Source organism: Botrytis porri, assembly GCF_014898465.1.
Source record: "Botrytis porri strain MUCL 3234 chromosome Unknown BPOR_022, whole genome shotgun sequence".
In the NCBI taxonomy this organism is placed as follows: domain Eukaryota; kingdom Fungi; phylum Ascomycota; class Leotiomycetes; order Helotiales; family Sclerotiniaceae; genus Botrytis; species Botrytis porri.
Genome location: NW_024066096.1, coordinates 149999 through 170828, shown reverse-complemented (window position 1 = coordinate 170828; position 20830 = coordinate 149999). Strand labels below are relative to the sequence as shown.

Here is a 20830-nt window from a genome sequence, read left to right as displayed (position 1 = left end):
CTTCCCCCATGTTCCGAATATCTTTCGTTACATACGTGATACACGATACACGAACTACACGAAGCACATTCTCCAGTGCTGCTATATTCAGGCGAGGTAGAACACAGGTGGAAGATTGACAACACGACCTGGGGACTTTACCTCGACTAATTCCCTCATCAATTGAATCTAAAGCATCTTACTCCAAATATCTTTCACATCACAAGAGCGTGGTCAAAGCTGTACTCCAGTGTTTCTTTACTGTATCTACCTGGGAGGTCGAATTCAAAGTACCGGGCGGAGTACATGACATTACATTTTGATGGTCTACTCTATGATTTGTGCCGATTAATAACTTATTAGCCTTTTCAATACTCCCTTCTAGCGTTGCAATGTTACCCACTAGGTAATAATAAGCGTTCAATCCATTATCTCGTTCACCTCGATTCATCCAATAATTGAGACGAATAAGTCTAGATGACAGTCTAACATCCTGTGAATCCTTGTCCGCATGAAATAACACGACTCTAGTCCATCATTCGACTAACACATTACACATATTACTCCACACTAGCAATATCCACTAGCAATATTCACTAGCAATCTCCACTAGCAAGTCGGCTACACCTTATCATGCATATGCATTAGCGGTAGGAAATATCGGCCGACCTTTCGAGCTATTTATTACTCCAGTAGATCTTTTCATGGTTATTATCGATCTAGAGGAACACCAATCCAAATGGGATATGGCAGAGTCGCGGCATAAATCTCCGAAAAGGTTTGGTAGCAACAGCGACAACAAGCTCAATCTTTTTCTCCCCCCCTCCCTCCCCACCACAAAATCAAGGAAACAATACAACGTATACGATGTACGCTCTCAGAAAATCAAAGGGTAAGGATAAACGAGATATATTATCTCTGTATGCACAGCGGTAAGGTACCAGGTCAAGTCAAGTAGGTAGGGAAAATTTATGGATCTGCATGTGGTTCTTAAAACACTCAGTGCGGAAGCTTGAGCGCAAACAGAAGGATAGTCCGACATATAGAGTGAACACTTCCTTCCCCCCTCCATTTGCACTTGGCTATCAAACATTTAATTCCATCTCTGAATGATCTTCCGTTTCCGCAAACTCAATCAATATTATCATTATCTAAAATCCTAATAGCATCGTCACCCTCACCTATTGCGTCGCACTTCCTACATTCCCTTCCAACTCCTCTCTCTTGCCTATTAGTCTTTCAGGACGTCGATAGAAAAGTTTTTACAACTCTCAGATTGAACATCTCTCTCTCTCTCTCTCTCTCTCTCTCTCTCTACTAATAAAGGTTCAATCTTTGATCGTCATCGAAAGCCAGAAAAGTCATATCTGGCTCACGAGCAATGCCCCGAGGAATTCGGAATTCTCGACAGGATCCCGATAAATTTCCTACCGCTCAACTTTTTCTCCTTGGTAGGTTTCATTCCCACATTCCATAACTGCGCCACGGCCACGATCAATTCGAAACCCATTATTAACATCGTTTCAGCAATCGTCCGTCTCGCGGAACCTATTGCCCTCACCTCTATCTTCCCCTACGCGTGGGCACTCGTAAAGAAATTCAAAGTCGGCAACGAAGATGATGCTTCTTTCTATGCGGGCCTTCTCATCTCAGCCTTTGCGCTGGCGGAATCTTTGACGGGCATGTACTGGGGAGGATTGTCTGATAGAGTCGGACGAAAGCCAGTATTGCTAGCAGGATGTTGCGGAACGATGTTGAGTATGATTATGGTTGGATTTGCATCAAACATTTGGGTCGCGCTCCTCGGCAGAGCTCTTGGAGGCTTCTTGAATGGAAATATAGGCGTTATTCAGACTATGGTTGGCGAAATGGTCACCAAGAAAGAACATGAGCGTAAGTTTGATTCCATTCTGGCGATTACACAGAGATCAAGAACTAATTTTTTCTTCACAGCTCGAGCATACTCAGTCATGCCATTTGTTTGGAGTATAGGTACTATTATCGGTCCTGCGATTGGTGGCACATTCGCAGATCCTACATCGACCTTTCCAAACGTTTTCGCACCGGACGGTATCTTCAACACATTCCCATATTTGCTTCCAAATTTGATGTGTGCTGGTCTACTATTCATCAGTATTCTAGCGGGATACTTCCTCCTTCAAGAGACACATCCGGATATGCAACCTCGGGTTTCTCTACCAGATGATACATACCATTCCGAGGAAACCCCATTGATGGCCACTGCCGATGCCATTAAAACACCCGCGGTCGACTTGCGCGCCGAAACTTACGGAACTTTCGAGGGCAGTGATGATAGTGAGTGGAGAAACACGCCCACTAAATCGATCTCTCCCCAAATTTTCAACAAAAATGTTGTGGCTTTGATTATCGCATTGGGAATATTCACATATCACTCCATGACATATGATCATTTACTTCCCATTTTCCTTGAAGATACAAAGGGCCCGAGGGAAAGCATATCCATCATGACTAGCGAATTTATGATGCCTGGAGGTCTTGGTCTATCTGTTCAACAAGTTGGTGTAATTATGTCTATAAATGGCATTATTGCGTTATTTGTCCAAGCAGTCATATTTCCTTGGGCTGCAGAATTTCTCGGCACTTATAAACTCTTCATTGTAGTCAGCGTCCTACATCCAATTGCGTATCTTATGGTACCTGTCCTCGTCTATCTTCCCGCTTCGTATCTCTTTATTGGTCTTTACACGACTCTATTTGTCCGCAATCTTCTTTCAATACTAATATACCCCGTTCTTCTCATCCTCATCAAAGAAGCTACACCCTCTCCAAACGTTCTCGGAAAAGTCAATGGCCTTGCAGCATCGGCAGGTGCAGCTTGTAGGACTGTAGCTCCACCTGTTGCGGGATACTTGTATGCGCTTGGTAGTAAGACAAATTTCACAGCACTGGCTTGGCTTGGAAGTGCACTTGTGGCAGTGGTGGGAGCGGCTCAATGTTTTATGGTTAAGAGAACGAGAAGGGATGAGGGGGTTGAGGAAGAAGGGGATCAATGGATTGGTGCAAGGAGAAAAGATAGTAAAAACAAGATGGTCCCTGCAGTTACGGTGATTGAGGTTGATTCGACTTCATCTTCAGAAAACAATTCGGATTCGGAGTCGGTACGGGATGAGTAGGGGATAATGGTAATGGAGAAGGGAAAATGGGAAGGAAAATGAGTGTACGAAAAGATCAACGAAAAATGATGCATGGATGGAGTTGGATGTGAGGGTTGGGAAAATTCTAGAAATTGAAGGCGTATTGGTGTTTGTATACGATAGCGTTTAGCGGCACTGGGCTGGCGTTTTTGGACTGGTGACGGGGTTGATTGGATTGGTTTGGATAAGAAAGGAAAAGATAAGATAGGGAAGGAAGGAAGAGAAAAGATGCTTATTAGTGATTAGAATATGAAAATAAAATTTAAGATGTTGAATGAATTGTTTGGTTTATATGAAGGAATTATTTTGGGGTGTCTTTGATGCCGTGTCCTGAAGGAGGAAGACGTTAGGATTCATATTTGTGATGTTGAGATGATATATATACCTACCTAGCTACATATAGCTAGTCCCTGGGATGTATCTGTATGTATGAATATGCATGTATATATGATGCAGGTATGATGTACACTATATTATATGTAAGTCATACCTCCTGGGTACCTGGTATCAGATATCCAAGTAGCTAGATACGGCCTAGAGCGAATCTTCAATAATCCCCGCGTTCTTGAGATGAAAAATTCCGAATCCGATGCTGTGGTTTGGGTTTGGGATGGCTTGGGGTGGGTATATACGTTCGTGGATGGGAACTTGATCAGGGAAGAGAGTGAGGTTTAAATAAGGGATTTGCTGGGGTTTCTGGGGTTTCTGGGATTTCGATATAGCATTTCGATGTATCGAATGGGGAGCGGGATTGGCATGGGGATGGGGATGGGGGGATGGGAAATGAGATGTGAAATGGGAATAGGAAGGGGATGGTGATAGTGGAGCACTGTCTGTTACGTCATTCGGTTAAGTGTTGCGTGATTGAATAGGGGTTTGAGTTTTGAGTTCGGATTCTTGTATTTTTGGGGATCGGGGGTTAGGGGAGTGGAGAGTGGAGAGTCGGGATGGAATAGGGATTGGGATAGTTTGGGATGGGAGGGTATGGAGATGGGATGGGATAGGGAATACTTTAATATTATTTTGGAGGGGGATATCTAGTAGGGATGTGAAAGTGTGGAAGGAGGGAAATAGATGGTGAATGAGAGGTTGCATGCAGGAACGAAAACTTTGAAGATCAAAGTAAACCGATCGACTGAATACTGACTTCTGCACCTCGATTACTACAAACAAGAGAAAAGAAGTTCCGTGCCTGTATAGCTAAACAGCCATGATATCAGAAAGCAAAGCATTTCGCAATCAACAGAATAAAGCCTAAAGCTCTTATCCTGATACGACCAACCGGAAATTCTATGTCGATACCATATAACAACCCAAGACGGAGATTAGAAAATGAAACTATATCGATCGTATCGTAGGTGACAGAAACTCACTGATTTCCTCCACGACCCTGCTTCTGCCAGGATGTATTCGATAGCTATTGTTTTATTTCCGAATCGTTTGGATTGGCAACAGAAATCTCGGAAAAACTAGAGTAAATTTGTACCAATTGGACTTTTAGCGATAGATGGTATTGAAGCTTTCCTTACCATACCACTGTCTCTCCCTCATTCCCTACCTACGGAATGTACTTATATGGTTTGAATTTAGATATTCCTGATGTGGAGGGCTACGCGAATTGGAATTAAAGTCTTGCGCATGCATCTTAATAAAGCCTGTATATTGAAGCATATCTATAGATATATATAAAGCCTTGGTTTCTAGCCTCCACTGTTATATGCAATCCCCGGAGCAGAACTTCTAGATCTTGTCAAATCAGACCAAGAACACAACATAAAAATATCATCCTCCAGACCACAGGTTAACAAGTCCAGAATATCCGCTTTGAAAAGGCGTTTCTGTATGAGATAGTGCTCGAGCAAGCAGTACCCGTTTTGGTTACTCTCAGTTATTAAATTAATCTCCAAGGCTCGATCAAGATATCACCGCTTCATTATAGAAGAGGTGAGGCCAAAACCGAGAACCGCCATATCTTATGATTGCTCACTCTCATGCTCACATCGGCACGACAACACTCGGAGCCAAGGTTGCAGCGACGACTGGATAATGTAACTTGTTTCCACAATAGTAACGTGGAATAGTGATATATCCGATCGAAAATTTCCTCCTTGGACACCCGCTTCTACCTTCAGCTCACGTGCTAACTTCCTACGTATCAACGGCCTTAGTGAGGCGTGCAATCTATACACAGTGTGTATAATATCCATAACAGATTTGATGATAGAAGTCAGAGATGAACCATAAGCATGGGCCATTTGGCTGGCCGTATTAAAAGTCTTCAGACCCCCATCTGTATCGGAAGTGGAAGTAGGAGAAGTTGACCAAAACCACAGGGCATTATGGCCTGAGAGCCAGGCCCCAGTATTGGCAGTGCGTGAAACATTATGTGGTTCCTTCGGCTTGGTGTTTTCCGGGGTCGCTGCTGAGTACGTAACGGCGAAGCGCGTGAGTACTAAAGCAGTTGCTGATCTCGCACTTTGTTATTGTCTCATCAACCCTATCTCAATCCATAGCCCCGTGCCATCCAACTTCCCTATTGAGGAACCAAGAACCCCCGCCCTCGATCTCCACTAAATCACCCCTAACAACAAATCTCGTCAATGAGTCTCCAACAGCTCTCTCCACATTCTCAAATAATCTTCGAAATTTCCCATCCAGTAAATGTATCCCTCCGTTAGAAAATCGATTGGGCTCATGACATCCATCTCCTCCAAACTCTATTACTTCGAGAGTAGACGCCAATGATGTAAGAAAGCTTTCCAGTGCATGGAATCTACTTGACACGCCTTCTATATGTAGGCTTCGAAGGGAAGGTAAAATATGATTCGATTCTTTAGATTTTGACAAAAGCTCCTCAAGCAGTAGTGTAATATCAATCTTACGCTTTGACTGAAAGCACAGGTTGAAATTCTCCAAATTCGTAGCAGCGTTCAAGCATGTAGCGATGTTCGCAAATACTTCTTGGAAACTCAAATCATTAGGTATATCGCTATAATCCAGAGCCAAGCGTAAATCTGTAAGATTGTAAAAGATAGGTGTTATAGACTCGAATAGAGCCTTGTTCTGCGCCAAAAACTCAAATGGTAAGCAATCATGAGACAGTTTTCTGAGCTTCAGAACCTCAACACTGCGGAGTAGTGAAACTAGAATAGTGGTAAAACGCTCCTTGGTCAGTTCTCTGCGGAGCAATCTCGTCGAAGGAACTCTCCAAACCGATGCTAGTAGAGAAAGTGCCGGTTCATCGGGTAAGGGGAAATTGGCCATAGAAACAGACAGGGCTGAAAAATTAGGCAGGGAACGGAAGACTTCAGACAATATATCCGGATCACATATTCGGGAGCTGTATTCCTCTTTCAAGAACTTGAGACTAGAATATCGAAACCAAGCTTCTTCAGCTAGTTCTGCACGAGTGTCTGGATTGAATATATTAGGTTCTGGAGAGAGGAAATACGCATTCCGCCTTGCATGAAATTCATCGATGTCGCCAAGATTGAGTTCGATAGATTGAATACAGGATGAGAAGGTTGGATGACGGCATAGTTGGAGGAGACGATTGAAATCGGGACGATGGGCGAAACCATGGAATTTGGGAAGGATGAGGTATGGTGTACTGAGAAAGGAGAGAAACTTGCAAGTCAAACGGGTAGACTTGATAGCGGGTAAGTCCATATAAAGGATCACAAATCTCATGAGCTCGACGGGTAGTGACAAGAAATCTGAGGAGAGCGTTGGAGGGGCTTTGACATCTGCCATTTGTGACGACTGGGAGGTGATGATAACTTTCGATGAAGGCTTCTCCGGGATTGATCAATACTTTAATCGAACAATTTGATTCAGAGCGGCTGACACTTATCTTCCAAGACTCGCAACAAAACTTATGTAGTAGCTGATCATGATATAATACTAAGACAGACAATCAATTATATGTCTTTCAGTGGCTACTAGGTAGCTACTAGGTAGGTAACTACAAACTGGATTTGCGCGGGGGCACCGATGCAAGTACGCCTTTTAGTCTCGCATAACCTTGAATACCCCTACCATCATCGGCATGTCGGATTCATATTTGATATCCGAAATGTCTCGGAATAAGCCGAGAATATCGATTTTCAATATCAATAACCACAAATCCTACACGTCCGTTTTGGTAAATACTAGGTACTGTAGTCCCGTTCACCCTTCGAAAATGTCGTTATTGTCGTATGTCCTCTCCCTGTCTCTCCTTCGACTCTCATACTTGTTTCCCGTTTTTATTCTCAACTAATTTTTCTTCATCAAACAGATCCTTTCGAGCACTCCCTTCGCGCACACGCGCAATGATAGGCGCAAGCTTCATCGCTTGGGGTACAATCGGTCTCTATTTGTCTGATACGGCGGAAAAGAAGCTTGGCTTTGAACCTACCGAGCAGGATAAAGCGAAGATGCCTAAGTTTACGGTTGTTGAGAAAGAGAACTGAATTCGTTGTGAGGGATGGATGTGTTGCAGACAGAGTAAACAGTGGCACAGCACAGCAGAGAGAGACGAATCGACTTGGAAACGATAACTAGAGCTTAAGAGGTGTTTGTACAGACCTTGAAGGTATTATGGCCAATTGTGGGGGGAGACGGGGATTGCACATACTGAGGGTTAGGCTGTAACAACTGGGGAACCGGGGAGTTGAGGGGGAGATTCCAAGAAAAGCTTTGGGTCGACGCCTGAGCAACGATACTCACCCCCTTTACGAATAGTGGCCGGTAAAATAACTGGAAGCTGTTTGCATACATCAAATATATCCGCATTGTCTGTTTGGAAATCCTTTTGGAGGAGCCTTGCCTTAAGATTTCTTCTACACTTTCCGTCGCCTGTCAGGGGGCTCTTTTCGGCAGTGCTTTGAAAGCTATGAAGAGGAGACACTTCCGTGATGGACTTCTATCGATATTGCTGCCCTCGGCAATTTGGCAACTCGACAAGTTACTATCCTCTAAATGTCCTCACCTTGTAATCCCACTGCCGATTCATGGTATATTTATGCATTATGAACTTCCAAAAGATTGGAAATATAACAGAGACAAGATCGCTAGCTATCTCACTGTGGCTGCACCGAACCGTCTTGGTTCATACAAACAAAATGGAGTCTGTCCACTAATTTTTTTTATTCTACAACGGCTTGTCCAGCCTATGTAGGAACTTTGTGTACAAGATACGCGCGTTCCTTTGATTTCCACATCGAAGTGCGCACTAGGCGTCAAGTCAATGGAATACGGTACTACGGGAATTGTAGAATCTGATATCCACACGCTTTAAGGGATGTACTTCAACAGGTGCATGTGTTAGAAGCACGACGCAAAAGTGTGAAAGGAATTGTCAGATTGTCAGACTCTTGTTATATTTTCCACTTACAAAGACTGGCATGGGAGGTACAGACACTCGCGCTTATTTCAAAGTTGAAAATAATGATGTGTTCGCAAATCTGTTTGAAGTGTTCAATGCAGAGCATACTATGAGATTGAGTGTAAACTCTGAATAGATGTGGTTCAAGATTGGGGAATCAAAAGCCATCAAAGAACAGTTTTATGGCTACATGCACCCCCGGGCAAGGCTGAATACATTGAAGTTGTGAGCTTAGTGTAGCATAAAGACGACCTAGGGAGTTGCACACCGTAATCATCACAATTACGCAGTCTAAGACAAATTTGTCTCCCATCATGTAAGCCCAACCAACCGAGTGAAGCTGCAGCCTTCTCAATTCTGGCTCACATCATACTCGCTCAAGTAGAATTCAATAGAGCTTTTACAATATCAATAACTCCAATTGGCTGGACCAAGTATACAGAAAGGTTCTCTCTACAATATTGGGTGGAATTGTTTGGTAGGCCGTAGCCAGTGCGATGATTAAGTACGGAAACCACTTTCATTGATGCTAATGTTACCACATGACTTAGCTAATTTTAGTTTCGTTTCTTTGGGACACGAGTTATAAAAAAATTACCCGCCCAGAAACATCCCATTCATCAATTAGTAATAAAGAGCTCTCAATTTATTATGCCACCACTAAAATCTCACCTTCAACGCTTTGCCCAGCGCTTCAAGAACGACCCCGTTCATTACCTTTGTCGCAATGACATCAGCTGCATCAGGTCTATTGCTAGGCATGAGCCTCTCCACATGGCGACTCAAACAATGCCTCGGCGAACATATAGAGCAATGATATATTGAAATCAAGTTTGAAAACAAGGAGCTCGAACAAGCCTTCAAAGAAACGGGTCTTCTACTCAAGAAACATGGTGTCGAGACCGAATATATCGAGAGTCAGACGCGCGAGAATAACCCAAAATGTACTATTAGATGGAATTTAGGAGGTGTGCTGAAGGGGTTTGCCCAGATGAAGGAGAGGGGGGGAGGAGGAGAAAATGAAGAGAGAAAACGGTCAAGCGAAAGACGGAATTGTAACCATTGATGAGGAAACCAAAAAGTGAGGATTGGGTCCTCACACTGGTCAAACCGCATAATTCAATCAAATCAGCTTATCCACCATTATTCACGGTTGCCGACGCGGGATGTATGGTGTTTGGAGATATCGAGATCAAAAGCAGCCGTTTCGCAAGTGTTTTTGCTGGGGTCCGTCAATGTGTGGAATATTAATGGGGATGAACGGATTTTGTTGGAATGGCAGTGTTGCTTTTGCAAGTGGATCGAGCCATCAAGTCACAATCATCTGGAGAGTCTTTTGAACACCGCAGGCGCGAGGAAGATAGAAATTGTACAGCGAGTTCTGAATCGCATACCGTCGACTGGCATTACATAGACTACTCTGAATTCTTTTGATATTCATGAATGGTGGGATAAGGGCAATGTACAAGTATCGCAATCGCGCTAGACTTAACACAATTGCATATGAAATATTTTCCTAATGGTATTATCTTTTTATATGACCAATATTGAAGCATGTTATTACTTTCTGCGAAACAAAGTATTGCAAGAGTATTTATTGTTGTGGATATCCAACTTGCATCACAATTGCAGCATGTCAACAACGATCTATTTGGATTAGATATCCATATCACGAAAGCTACAGACCATTGTAATACGTACCGCAGGATTGAAGTACCAGTAGGTAGTTTCTATTCATTATTCACATATACATACATATATATATACATACATATATATATACATACATATATATACATACATACATACATACATACATACATACATACATACATACATACATACACACACGCGCGCGCACACCGCAGGGTAGTTTTATGAATATTGTTCAAAACATCCCAAACATCCTTTCAAACCAGCACACAATACTCGATCAAGTCGACAGCCAATTGATGCATCATGCGTCACCAATTTGGTGATGCCAGGATCGGCTGGATCGAAGAATTCTCTCAACGTTATGTTTATACTCTGCTATTGCAAATAGTTGAAGAGAGAAGAGTTTCAGAATATATTGTTGTGAAGATATTATATTATACAACGAGAAACACGAGGGGAAAATAGGGGAGTTCAATACTATGCCGGATGATTAGAGAGTCGAGTAAAGATTCTGGCAATGAAATATTGACGAGAAGAAAAAGACGGGAGAGGAGCAAAGGGCGTTCGATGTTCCCGATATATTCGAAAATGTATTCTCTTGGACCGAATGTTCATTTCACACAATGCTCTGCCTACTAGGTAGGTATGCTGGGTAGTAAATTCTGGCATTCAAGGATATAATGTCGCATTTCAGAAGTAGAAGGCAAAGGGTGAAATGGCAGAGTACCATCGAGTGCTTTTTGTTTTTCTTAGGAGTCGTTTTACAGGACTGGAACCTGATTGTTTCGATCGTTACGATGACAGACCTCGAAATGTGAGATGGAAGTCAAATCCTTAGTCGATGTGCGTATACATTTCTCGAGCATTTTATCAGTTGTGTATTCTACTTGACTATATGTGTCGCTCTTTCTTGATCAGCCATTATATTGCACACTTTGTTGTCTTAAGGTAGGTATTCCCATAGTCCTTACATTTGCGTTCTTATTGGGGATTAATTGAGATCCGGTAGGAAGTAAGTCCAATAATAGTCAGTCGTCATCATCGATCGCCAATCTGCTATTGCCCAACGAGTCCCATGATCTCCGTGGCTGCCATAAGAAGAACTTTCCAAATGCACTTGAGGGAAGAACAACAAACAAATGTCACAGACTACTTAAGTGCTCACATTCCCACCTTTTCTCTCTTCTTCTCCTTCTTTTCTTTTTTCTTCAGCCATTTCCCCAGCACGTTTCTCGATTGATATCAACAGCAAAAGTACAGCGTTTTTATACTTACTCTACTTTACCCTCCCCCCCCCCCCGATTCATCGAGACAAGTGATCACTCTGGAAAGCAATGTTTACCTCTTTCAGCTCACGTATCGCCGCTGGATGGCGATAATCAACCCCAAAGACTCGGGCCTTGGTCAGTCACGGTATTGTTGCGGCCGTTTTTCTAACCTTGGGTTCAACACTCAAGGCAGTAAAGCCAACAGTCATGGGCCAGCAGAATATTGTTAACAACAATTATTATGCTGGTAACGAGGTCCAGTCTTCCAAGCCAACCGTTTCGGACGATAGAGACAAGTAGGCGTTAAAATGGTTCTTGGCAATAACAGGGTCGTGGAGGGAGCCGGTAAGCTTTCATCTCTTATTAAATATAATACAGGCCTTTTTTCATTTCCTAATATTCAAATCAGGTGGCCCGATGGCACTAGCGTAGACCCTCCCCCGGTCAACTATATCGATACAAGGATTTCGGGGTTCGCGACTTTGATCAACCTTTGCTTTGCTCTCCAGAGTAACAGTCGTTCAGTTGTGTCGATACCCAATCTCGGTTTTCGTTAAATTGTTACAGGGATTGAGCTTTGCTTCGCTCTTCGGATTAGTGGCCTTTCAGCTGTATCAATACCCAACCTCAATTCCTGTTGCTCTCTCGCATGAATGAGCTGTGTTTTGCTTTGCAGAATGATAGCTGGTCGGCTATATCAACACAAGACTTCAGTTCTGGTTGCAGAGATTGATATTTGCTCCACTCTCTTGGGTAATTGGCACTATATCTGCTCAGAGGATCGCTTCTACTCCGGTGACAGTCAATTATGGACCCAATAGAGGAATGGAGAGAGCAGTTCATATGCTGAGTCCTACGGTCACAGTTCTTGTTACTGCTTTAGTTTTCCAATACACAATCCGCCGACTTCCTCATCGAATCTATCATCGCATCTTCATCAACTACAACCACTATCACTTTGCTGCTAGCATCATTTGTCCATAACTTGTTGCTCTCCTGAAAACACTTCTTTGATCCGCAAGTGATAGCGTTTCTTTAATCTTAGACATCACTGTTCCTTCCACGCCGCTCAACATAAGAACAGGACTTTTAGTTTCGTCGTAGTGGTTGAGATTTGGCTCGGAGCTATTCACTGATCATCGTTATTTTAGTACTTCGGGACCTACATGTCGACTAAGGAGCACTTGCTGTTCACTGCCAATGTGCAGATCTATTCGGACAATCATCTTTTGGAATTCATTTGAAGAAGACTGTTTGCACCAAATCTCCGAACAAGCCAACCTTTAAGTTGCATCCCAACGTCTCATTACACCTTAGCAACCAAGGTGTGTTGCTCCAACAATACTTCTGATCAAACTACGAAACAGACTGCTGGCATCACAATCACTGCACAAGTCGGCATATTCCATCGCTCTTATCTCCTTGACGAATACACAGCACATCATTGGACCATGCGGCCTCGAGAGAGCAAGCCAAGTACTCGGCACTCCAATCGCCAGTACCCAACTGAACATTCGCACGGTGCATGAAGTCTCAGGAACATCTCACCATGAGCTAGCAAGCCGTGGTTTAGCTTAAGCTCCAGAGATTGATAAGCATATATCCAATCCTTTCGCTGACAGAATTTTGGCTTCGGTTTCTACATACATATTCTGTACCTCCAGCTACGTTGCATTGCGATCGTATCACGGAGAACCCCATGGTACGGGGTGTCAAGTAAGAACTTTTCGAGCTTTTCGAACTCCCAATTCATTTTCTTCTTCTGCTTTCGTTTCTCAGTCGGCATCGAGACAATCACTTCCGGAAGCAATGTTGAGTCACTAACTGTGGATTGCTTTCTCATGACGCCTTACTTCTATCCTTATAGTGTCTTCTTTATTCGTTAGCTGAATGGCAACGATACTTTAAGGTACATCTCAACAACCACAACTCATAATGACGACATCCATGCGTGTTCACATACCACGACCCCGCTCTATTAGCCATCGTCATATGTGTTAGCGGCTGCAACAACAGAGGACGATACGAGCGGCAAGAATATAATCAAAGGACTATACTCATTTTCCTTCCATTTGCATGAATGCACCAGTAATTAACGAGGACGACGATGATTGTCATAGTATTAAGGGCTCAATGTCGATGTGGTTAGGTTGTGCAAAGCTTTTCCTCCCTCTAAAGATTATTCACACACAAGAACAAATAGATCGAAGCTTAATCCTCCTGCTAATTGATTGTTCTATTTGCAATAGACGACAGGTAACCAGGAGCGACCACATGTCAGCGACTCAGCGTCAACATCCATCTCCGTTTCAAGTTTTGGTGGAGGCAAAGCACTGAAAGCATTTCAACTGATTCTCGCGACATCCCGACCACCTCACTATTCTTTAGTAACCCTTTAAAGAAATCCCTCGCCACTAGCCTCCTTCTCCATGTATTGAGAGATTTCTATAATCCTTGTAGAACGTTCTTGGCCTCTGCGTTGTTGATCGGGGGGTTTGATGGAGAAGGAAGAACAATTTGATAGGGTACGATGGGTGGCAATCATCTGGAAGAGGAAGATGGAGTATATATACACAAATCAGGATAACAAGAATCCTTCCTCGGTTTAACGCGGTCACTTTCTGGCCATGGTAACTTGAGGTCGAGATCTGTGGTAGCGGTATGAGAAAGGGCTATGAAGTTGCTGGGGAGAGCAATTGTTTGTTTAGTTGAACTTTTGTAGGGGATCTTTGGGTTTGTCAGGTCATGTTATTCAAGTTGTAGGGGTTGGTTGATGGATTTATAGCTGAAATATATCTTGGCTTAAAAAACACCATAGAATTGTAAAGAAGTCTTAATATGCTTTCTCTTTGCGTAAATTCGGATACCTACACACATCTATCAGTGTTCACTGCTTCATGCATTCATCCAAATTTTCCATTCTTCCCGGCTTATCTCATTTTATGCCCACCACTAAACTAAAGTACCAATAAACCATCTACCCAATCCCCTATCATTCTAATTCAAATCCACCTTCATCGAAGCCACTCATTGCAATCTACCTCTAAATCTCCCCCTCCAGATTTACTATCTCGAACGTCGACTTATCCCAAAGTGGCTCCTCTTCACGGCCGTTACTATTGCTTTATACTTTCACTTTTCTTTTCTTTTTTGTATCAGGGTGATCAAGTACCCAAATCCAATCTTGACTTGGTTGCAAATAGAACCGACGAACGAATGGATGATATGATGCAATAAGCAAGATAGACACGCTTACACAATATCCAAAAAGCCCCCTCTATTCTCTCCCTCACACATACACCCTGCTCCCATTCCCTTCCATTCCCTCCCATCCTCATACCCCCATCCTTCCACCAACAACCCAACCCAACCCAAACAAGCAACCCCCCAAGCACCTCACCTGCAATCCAACATAAACTCACCGCCCAGCTACCAACCATCCATCGTCCCATCACCCCCCTAACCAACTCTTAGCGAACAACCTAGGCTTCTATCTATCGAATCGCTAGCCCAAGTCAGTCCGTGGAGTTACAATATCGGGCAAGATCTCTCAGACTTTTCTTTCTACAAATCCAAATCCAAATACACACCTCTTCACAAACAACACAACTCTTCACACAGGCACCCACCACCACCTCACAATCAACACAGAGTCCAGACTACGCCTCATCCAACAGAATTTAAGTGTCCAAGTAACCCGTAACCAGTAACCCGCAACTCCTCAGAATAAACTAACCACACCCATCCAAAAGTTTAGACCTAGCCCAATCCAATCCAAACACATTCAAATGTAACCACCAAAACTATTACCATCCATCATCAACGTCCGGAAATTCCCCCCTTTCTTCCCCGACACGGACTCACGCAAACCAAAACTCAAACCCAAGCATACCAGACACGAATTCATTGTTCTAGTAACCGGGCAATCCAGGACCCCCTTCACCACCCCAAGCCTTCTATCTATCTCCCTCATACCTCCCCCTCCTTCCTCCGAACTATAAAGAATAGGATCACATCATGAGACTCGCAGCTTAAAACACGCCCATGCACACCTCGCACGCCATCATCCCTCTCCCCTGTATCCATTCATATCTCCCATCCAACCATACTTATACCCCCTCTCCCTTTCGAAGGCTAAGCCCAAGCTCGATAACATAAAGATAGAGGCAAAGGCAAAAGGAAAGACTAAAACGAACATCAAAACATAGAAAATACACGTCCATACATAAAAAAAGATATTGAAAATTTTCTCATCTTCGCTCCTAGTTGAAAAAAATAAGGACTTGCTATTATAAAGAAGATTGGCTGTGCATAAACAAACGAATCAAACAATTACTAAAACTATAAACATAAATCAAAAACTGCACAGGCAAAAAAAGTACCTTATACCATTCCTATACATAAGCTTTCTGTCCACTCGATAGCTCAAGGACCTCCTATCCATATTCATCCTCACTATGTACGTATAACCTTAACTATCTACTCCTCAATTCTCTGAATGTTCTCCGCTCATGCATGTATCATCAATCAAGATTTATTGCTCCCCTCCAACCAAATTAGTACCCTCTCTCAAACCCTCGACAACCAAATCATGTCCCTCAGCCCGGCGATAGATATCCTTAACATCATCTGTAGTAGTTTCAAAATGGGATGTGGCGTCGTAAGATTTAGAGATGAAGATACGGTCTTTCTCGCCGCTTTCGAGTGGTTCATAGAGAGGAATTGGTGGGCCCTATTTAGTAGTTTATGTTAGCTCTGAGGAATTTTGGGCACGCCGAATAGTGGTACAAGAAGAATTACTTACCATGAACTTCTCCTCAATCTTTCCAAGACGCTCAAGACCTGGCGCAAGTTCCAAATGGTGGTTTGAATCGGTCTCGGCAATGGTGGAGACAATGGCGATGTAGTAACCCTTTGGACAAACACTATGGGCGCTGGAAACAACGGCAATGTAGATATCTATAAATGTCAGTCACAATACCGCAATGCTTTTAATCCTCAAGAAACATACCGTTCTTGCGTCCGACTTGAGATTGAGGAATGATAAGTTGGGCAGAATCAGCATTATCCGTTCCAGAAAGTGGGTGGTTCAAGATGCAAATCGCCTTCAAGAGTTGACCGACAACGCGAACCTTGTCAGGGAAGTATGATGGGTCTGCAATGATCTTCTTTGTCTTAGTCTCGAAATTCATGATGGAGTCATTTCCCTGAGCATCCTTCTCGTGCATAGAAGCCTTGATACCGCAGATCTTATCTCCATCATATTTGAACTCGTCAATGCTTGCATTAAGCATATAGGTACCACCGTAAATAGCAGACAAACGAGCGAAACCTTGAGGAAGTTCACCGAGACCGTATGCTGGGTAAATGTATGGGGACTTTCCGTAACGGGCGACTGAGTTTCCATACAAACGAATGCGATCGATGGTTGCTGGAGCTGTGCCCTTCTCGTTGATATAGTCATCGGTTTGGTATAGAGCCATAGCATGACCAAGGAAGTCTCGAGTACCAGTCTCGAGTCCGAATTTGTCGTAAACATCCTTCATGGTGCAGGTGCTCATGTTGAGTCCTTGATTCTGTCAGTAAATTCTTGAATAGGAGATGTTTCAACCATCTTACCCTTGTGAGTAGCAGGATCCGCAGCATCGAATGTGCCAATCCACTCGAGGAAACTCTTCATTCTTCTTTTCTCAAAGATGCCCATTAAAGATGATCTCAAAGCCTCACCAGCATCAGATGGAACCTTGGCAACCATGGCCTTTTGACCAGTACCTTGTTGTACATAACTTCCAGCCACAGATCTGAACTCAAGATATCTCGTAACATCAGTTGAAACGAGGATATTTGTGAGTTCACCCGAGGACATCAAAAGCTTTGGCACCAAATCGATATTCCAATCATTGGCACGTCCGTACTTCTTCCATGGCTCCTCCCCCTTATTATAATTTCCGTACTTCTTGAAGAGCTATCGTGATTGTCAGAACAGAGCTTCGCAGACCCAAAAATCGTACTCACAGCTTCGATATTGACGGAAGCAGCTTCACTATTAAGAGATTAGCTTTTGTTGACTTATCTACCCATTTTGCAAGCTTGAGATACATACCCTCCATAGTGATCATTTCGATCAATATGCAAGACCTTTTGACCCTTGACACTCAAAACTCTATCCCCCAAACATCAGTATAGAACCTCATCAACTTTTCCCAAGTCGACATACCCAGAAAGAACACATTCCGTCAAACCTAGAGTTCAGTATTAGCCATATATCCTCCAAAAAAAGCATAAATGCTCCTATCCATGCCCCTCCAGCCGATGCGGGGTTAAGCAAGCTTACCAGTGCCCAAAACGACAACATCATATTCGGGGGCGATTTCATCCATCTTGAATTAGAATCTTGATATTTATTAGGTAGTAGGGTTGATTTGGGAAAAGAAGTAGAAGAAGAAGAATATAGAAAGCTTTCTTGCTGAGGAAAAATCGCAAATGTGGTTTATGCTGAAATTGCAAGGGCAGTTATGGAAATGGTCGGTGAGACGTACAACGTCGTTCTGCTTCACCAATTCTCTTGATTGGCCTCGCTAAAGGGGAAACTGGAGTACCGCTTTGTTGTTGCTGCTGGTAGATTTTGTCTTGGTGTAATTATGCTCAGGGGCGAATTTGTGGAGTTCCTGGTAAATTGTCGCGATTGAATTTGGGTCTTGACAAATTGATATATGTATTTGGTGCATGGAATCTGTTAATTTGAATTTCTAACGGTACTCACATATATTGAAACTTTCACTTTGATATCTTTCTGAACAGTACCAAGTATTGAAAGATTCTATTTGTACAGTATCAATCTTTCCAATTGTTCTAGACACAGATAATCCTTTTCTCAGATTCACATAAATGCATAATGCGGCCATAGCTGTTTTGCCCCATATGCGTTTCTACTTATACAGATGATGGCTGTAGGAAACCAAATCATTCATGCCAATTGGAGACACATCTCCCTCCCTAAGACTCATTGTTTTTGATCAAGGGGTATGATCCTCTATCATACATCTTCCATGATCTAAGCCGTAACCTGAGCAGGCTTTGGCTCTGCCTCTCCTTCAGCTTCAGCCAACACATCCTCCTCAATATCTTCCTCAAAATCTCTGGGGGTGTATAATGGTCCTTCGCCTGAAAAGTCAATTTCTGGATCATCCTTCGCAATAACCTCCGCTTCTTGCCACGAATAATATCTTTCAGTCAAAACTTGTTTGATAGCTCTCTGTGTTCTCCGAACCTGTGATCCCCGAAATTAGCTTCTATCCTCAATCCTTAAATTTGCGCGGCACATGAGCCAAATAGGACATAAGCCGAGATAACCACTCACAGTCATATCCCTCTTCTCCGCATCCTCATCGCCGTAACCCGCCTCCAACCTCTGTCTCTCGTAACTTTCCGTGGCAATGCGATTCCTCTCCTTACAGCAAATCCACCAAAGAGAGTGTAAATCTTCCCAGCTTTTCCCCCTCAGCTCCTCTGCGCTCCATGGTCTACCATGACTTCCCTCCTCAGCTGGCGTGCTAAGTGCCTTATCCTTATGTCTGAAAAAATCATATAACCCGTGATTCTCATCAACCTTAACTTTTAATCGTTTCGATTCATCTAGGACTGGCTGGGGTAGTTTCGCATTGGATACTGAGAGAGGTTGACGGGGCCCCGTTCGTCTTTGTGTAGATACTCCGCGCAGACGGTTCATATCCCGGGGATATAGGTATGTGCTGCTGGTAGAGAAGGAGGTGGATTGAGTGCATGATGAAGTTGTGGAGGAGCTTTGTAGGCAGGGAAGGAGGAATGCTGGCGGGGTATTTGCTGCCTTTCGTACTCGTAGCAGACTGCGAACTGCAGGTCGAATAACTGTAGAGGTCGACATCTTATGTTGAGGTTGTCAATGGCGATGCAATCACCGGCTCCAGATTACTTCCTCATCAGTCAAGAATCTCGAAAACTCGATAAATTATTTCGGCTACCGTATAAATTTCAGGTGGGGTAAAAATTAAGGCCTAATGCGCAAGTCAATGTATATCCAGAATTTATTGCAACCACATGACTTGAGTAACCACCTGTCACACAATCATCCTTCTAACGGTCTTTCGGGTCTCACACAAGAAGTTTTGTTGCATATCGGATTTGCGCCCGATGCTCCAAATGAAATGCCCAACCTAAAGTCTCCAACATATCATACCGAACCGAGAAATAAGCTGAAGCTATTCTAGGCCCCATCGGCTCTCCCTTTATTCTCCATTTGTCTAACAATGCATATCATGGCTTCTAATAATCTATGATTGGATTAATATGACATGTGCGACACCACCAATGCTGATCAAAGCGGCACAAATGCACTATGCCGATGCCGAATGTATAGTTGCATGTTAGACGCGACACATGTTTCTCCGGGATAGTCATTTCTTTCTCAAGCATGAAGCTGCTTGGAATACCTATCAGCCTGAAGCCCTGCTAGTGCGGTGGTACGATGGCGATATTTCTGCTACGACTCGCACAAACAAAGGCATAGATCCGCCCAGGACATCCATATCCTATTGCATGCATGAAATTGAAGTCACAGGAGCTGGATCTAGATTCGTTTGCATGTTTAGCTGTTTTGGTGCTATGTTCTACAGTCGTGTCTAGTGCTTGGTATTGGTTTCCAGCGAGCTGGGGATGATCGTTTCTGTAAGACGCCTTGTACTCTGTCATTTATCATAGTAGCATTGCTTTTGATGGTCTATTGTTCCGATGTTTAAAGGTTAGATCGTGGTTGGTGATAATCCATGGAGAATCAATTTGTTGAAGCTAGTCCCAGAAGGACAGAACGGACGGGTCATCGAAAATATATGCTCTATTCAATATTCATTATCGAATTGAACAATCGGTATTTAAAATCGGAAGTTGAACCAGAACATTGATGGGCTATGAAGCTGTTATATCTTCTGGGCCCATTCGTGTCTGAACGCAAATTGATATCATTGTGAAATTCTGAAATTCAAACATCTTCAATATACGATTCTCTCAGAAAGCTTATGAGTACTGCTTTTTCATTCGTAGATAGAGGATAGTCAATGACGTCTAATATTTAAAAGTTATCACATTCATTGGCAACTGGTAGTCTAAAGAGGGTATGATAGAATTGAAGCTAGCATGTAAAGAATGCCAGGATAGTTATATTATCTCCACATCTGAATGTACGTCTCCGTCTAAGCCTTATGCTCTCCACCGTTCCGAAGCTCCTCCAATGCACACTCAATCTTATCTGGAAGAGTACCCTAAGCAACGCCATGCATGCCAAATAGTAATCAAGAGGGTGACATTCTCGCATGCAATGACCCGGGTATCACAACAATTTGAAAGCCAAA

At 43.2% G+C, this 20830-nt stretch overlaps 7 protein-coding genes across 7 annotated transcripts; 4 read left to right on the top strand and 3 right to left on the bottom strand.

Annotated features, from left to right (window-relative positions):
- Positions 1-1360: 1360 nt before the first annotated feature.
- Positions 1361-3134, top strand: EAF01_011523 (uncharacterized protein; the record flags this gene model as incomplete). Its single annotated transcript, XM_038919781.1, has 3 exons — positions 1361-1430; positions 1507-1872; positions 1933-3134. 3 exons carry the CDS (start codon positions 1361-1363, stop codon positions 3132-3134), a joined length of 1638 nt encoding a protein of 545 aa, XP_038764714.1.
- A 2523-nt stretch (positions 3135-5657) lies between these two features.
- Positions 5658-6908, bottom strand: EAF01_011522 (uncharacterized protein; the record flags this gene model as incomplete). Its single annotated transcript, XM_038919780.1, has 1 exon — positions 5658-6908. The coding sequence occupies one exon, from the start codon at positions 6906-6908 to the stop codon at positions 5658-5660; it is 1251 nt and encodes a 416-aa protein (XP_038764713.1).
- A 295-nt stretch (positions 6909-7203) lies between these two features.
- Positions 7204-7609, top strand: EAF01_011521 (uncharacterized protein; the record flags this gene model as incomplete). The annotated part of the gene is made up of 2 exons (XM_038919779.1): positions 7204-7352; positions 7435-7609. 2 exons carry the CDS (start codon positions 7204-7206, stop codon positions 7607-7609), a joined length of 324 nt encoding a protein of 107 aa, XP_038764712.1.
- A 1565-nt stretch (positions 7610-9174) lies between these two features.
- On the top strand, positions 9175-9589 carry EAF01_011520 (uncharacterized protein; the record flags this gene model as incomplete). The annotated part of the gene is made up of 2 exons (XM_038919778.1): positions 9175-9231; positions 9356-9589. 2 exons carry the CDS (start codon positions 9175-9177, stop codon positions 9587-9589), a joined length of 291 nt encoding a protein of 96 aa, XP_038764711.1.
- A 2166-nt stretch (positions 9590-11755) lies between these two features.
- Positions 11756-12004, top strand: EAF01_011519 (uncharacterized protein; the record flags this gene model as incomplete). Its single annotated transcript, XM_038919777.1, has 2 exons — positions 11756-11792; positions 11826-12004. 2 exons carry the CDS (start codon positions 11756-11758, stop codon positions 12002-12004), a joined length of 216 nt encoding a protein of 71 aa, XP_038764710.1.
- Positions 12005-15981: 3977 nt separating this feature from the next.
- Positions 15982-17827, bottom strand: EAF01_011518 (uncharacterized protein; the record flags this gene model as incomplete). Its single annotated transcript, XM_038919776.1, has 8 exons — positions 15982-16179; positions 16252-16406; positions 16459-17016; positions 17067-17412; positions 17463-17490; positions 17551-17610; positions 17665-17689; positions 17782-17827. 8 exons carry the CDS (start codon positions 17825-17827, stop codon positions 15982-15984), a joined length of 1416 nt encoding a protein of 471 aa, XP_038764709.1.
- A 321-nt stretch (positions 17828-18148) lies between these two features.
- On the bottom strand, positions 18149-20485 carry EAF01_011517 (uncharacterized protein). Its single transcript, XM_038919775.1, has 2 exons — positions 18808-20485; positions 18149-18717 (listed from the first exon to the last, which is right to left on the bottom strand). Exons 1-2 carry the CDS (start codon positions 19348-19350, stop codon positions 18502-18504), a joined length of 759 nt encoding a protein of 252 aa, XP_038764708.1. The 5' UTR covers positions 19351-20485; the 3' UTR covers positions 18149-18501.
- Between the last annotated feature and the right edge of the window lie 345 nt (positions 20486-20830).

Bases quoted from the DNA above. Each gene is read 5' to 3' on its own strand.
- EAF01_011517 (XM_038919775.1), bottom strand. From the start codon at position 19,350: ATGTCGACCTCTACAGTTATTCGACCTGCAGTTCGCAGTCTGCTACGA. The intron at 18,718-18,807 runs GTGAGTGGTTAT...CGGGGATCACAG, and splicing joins CGGAGAAGAGGGATATGACT to GTTCGGAGAACACAGAGAGC.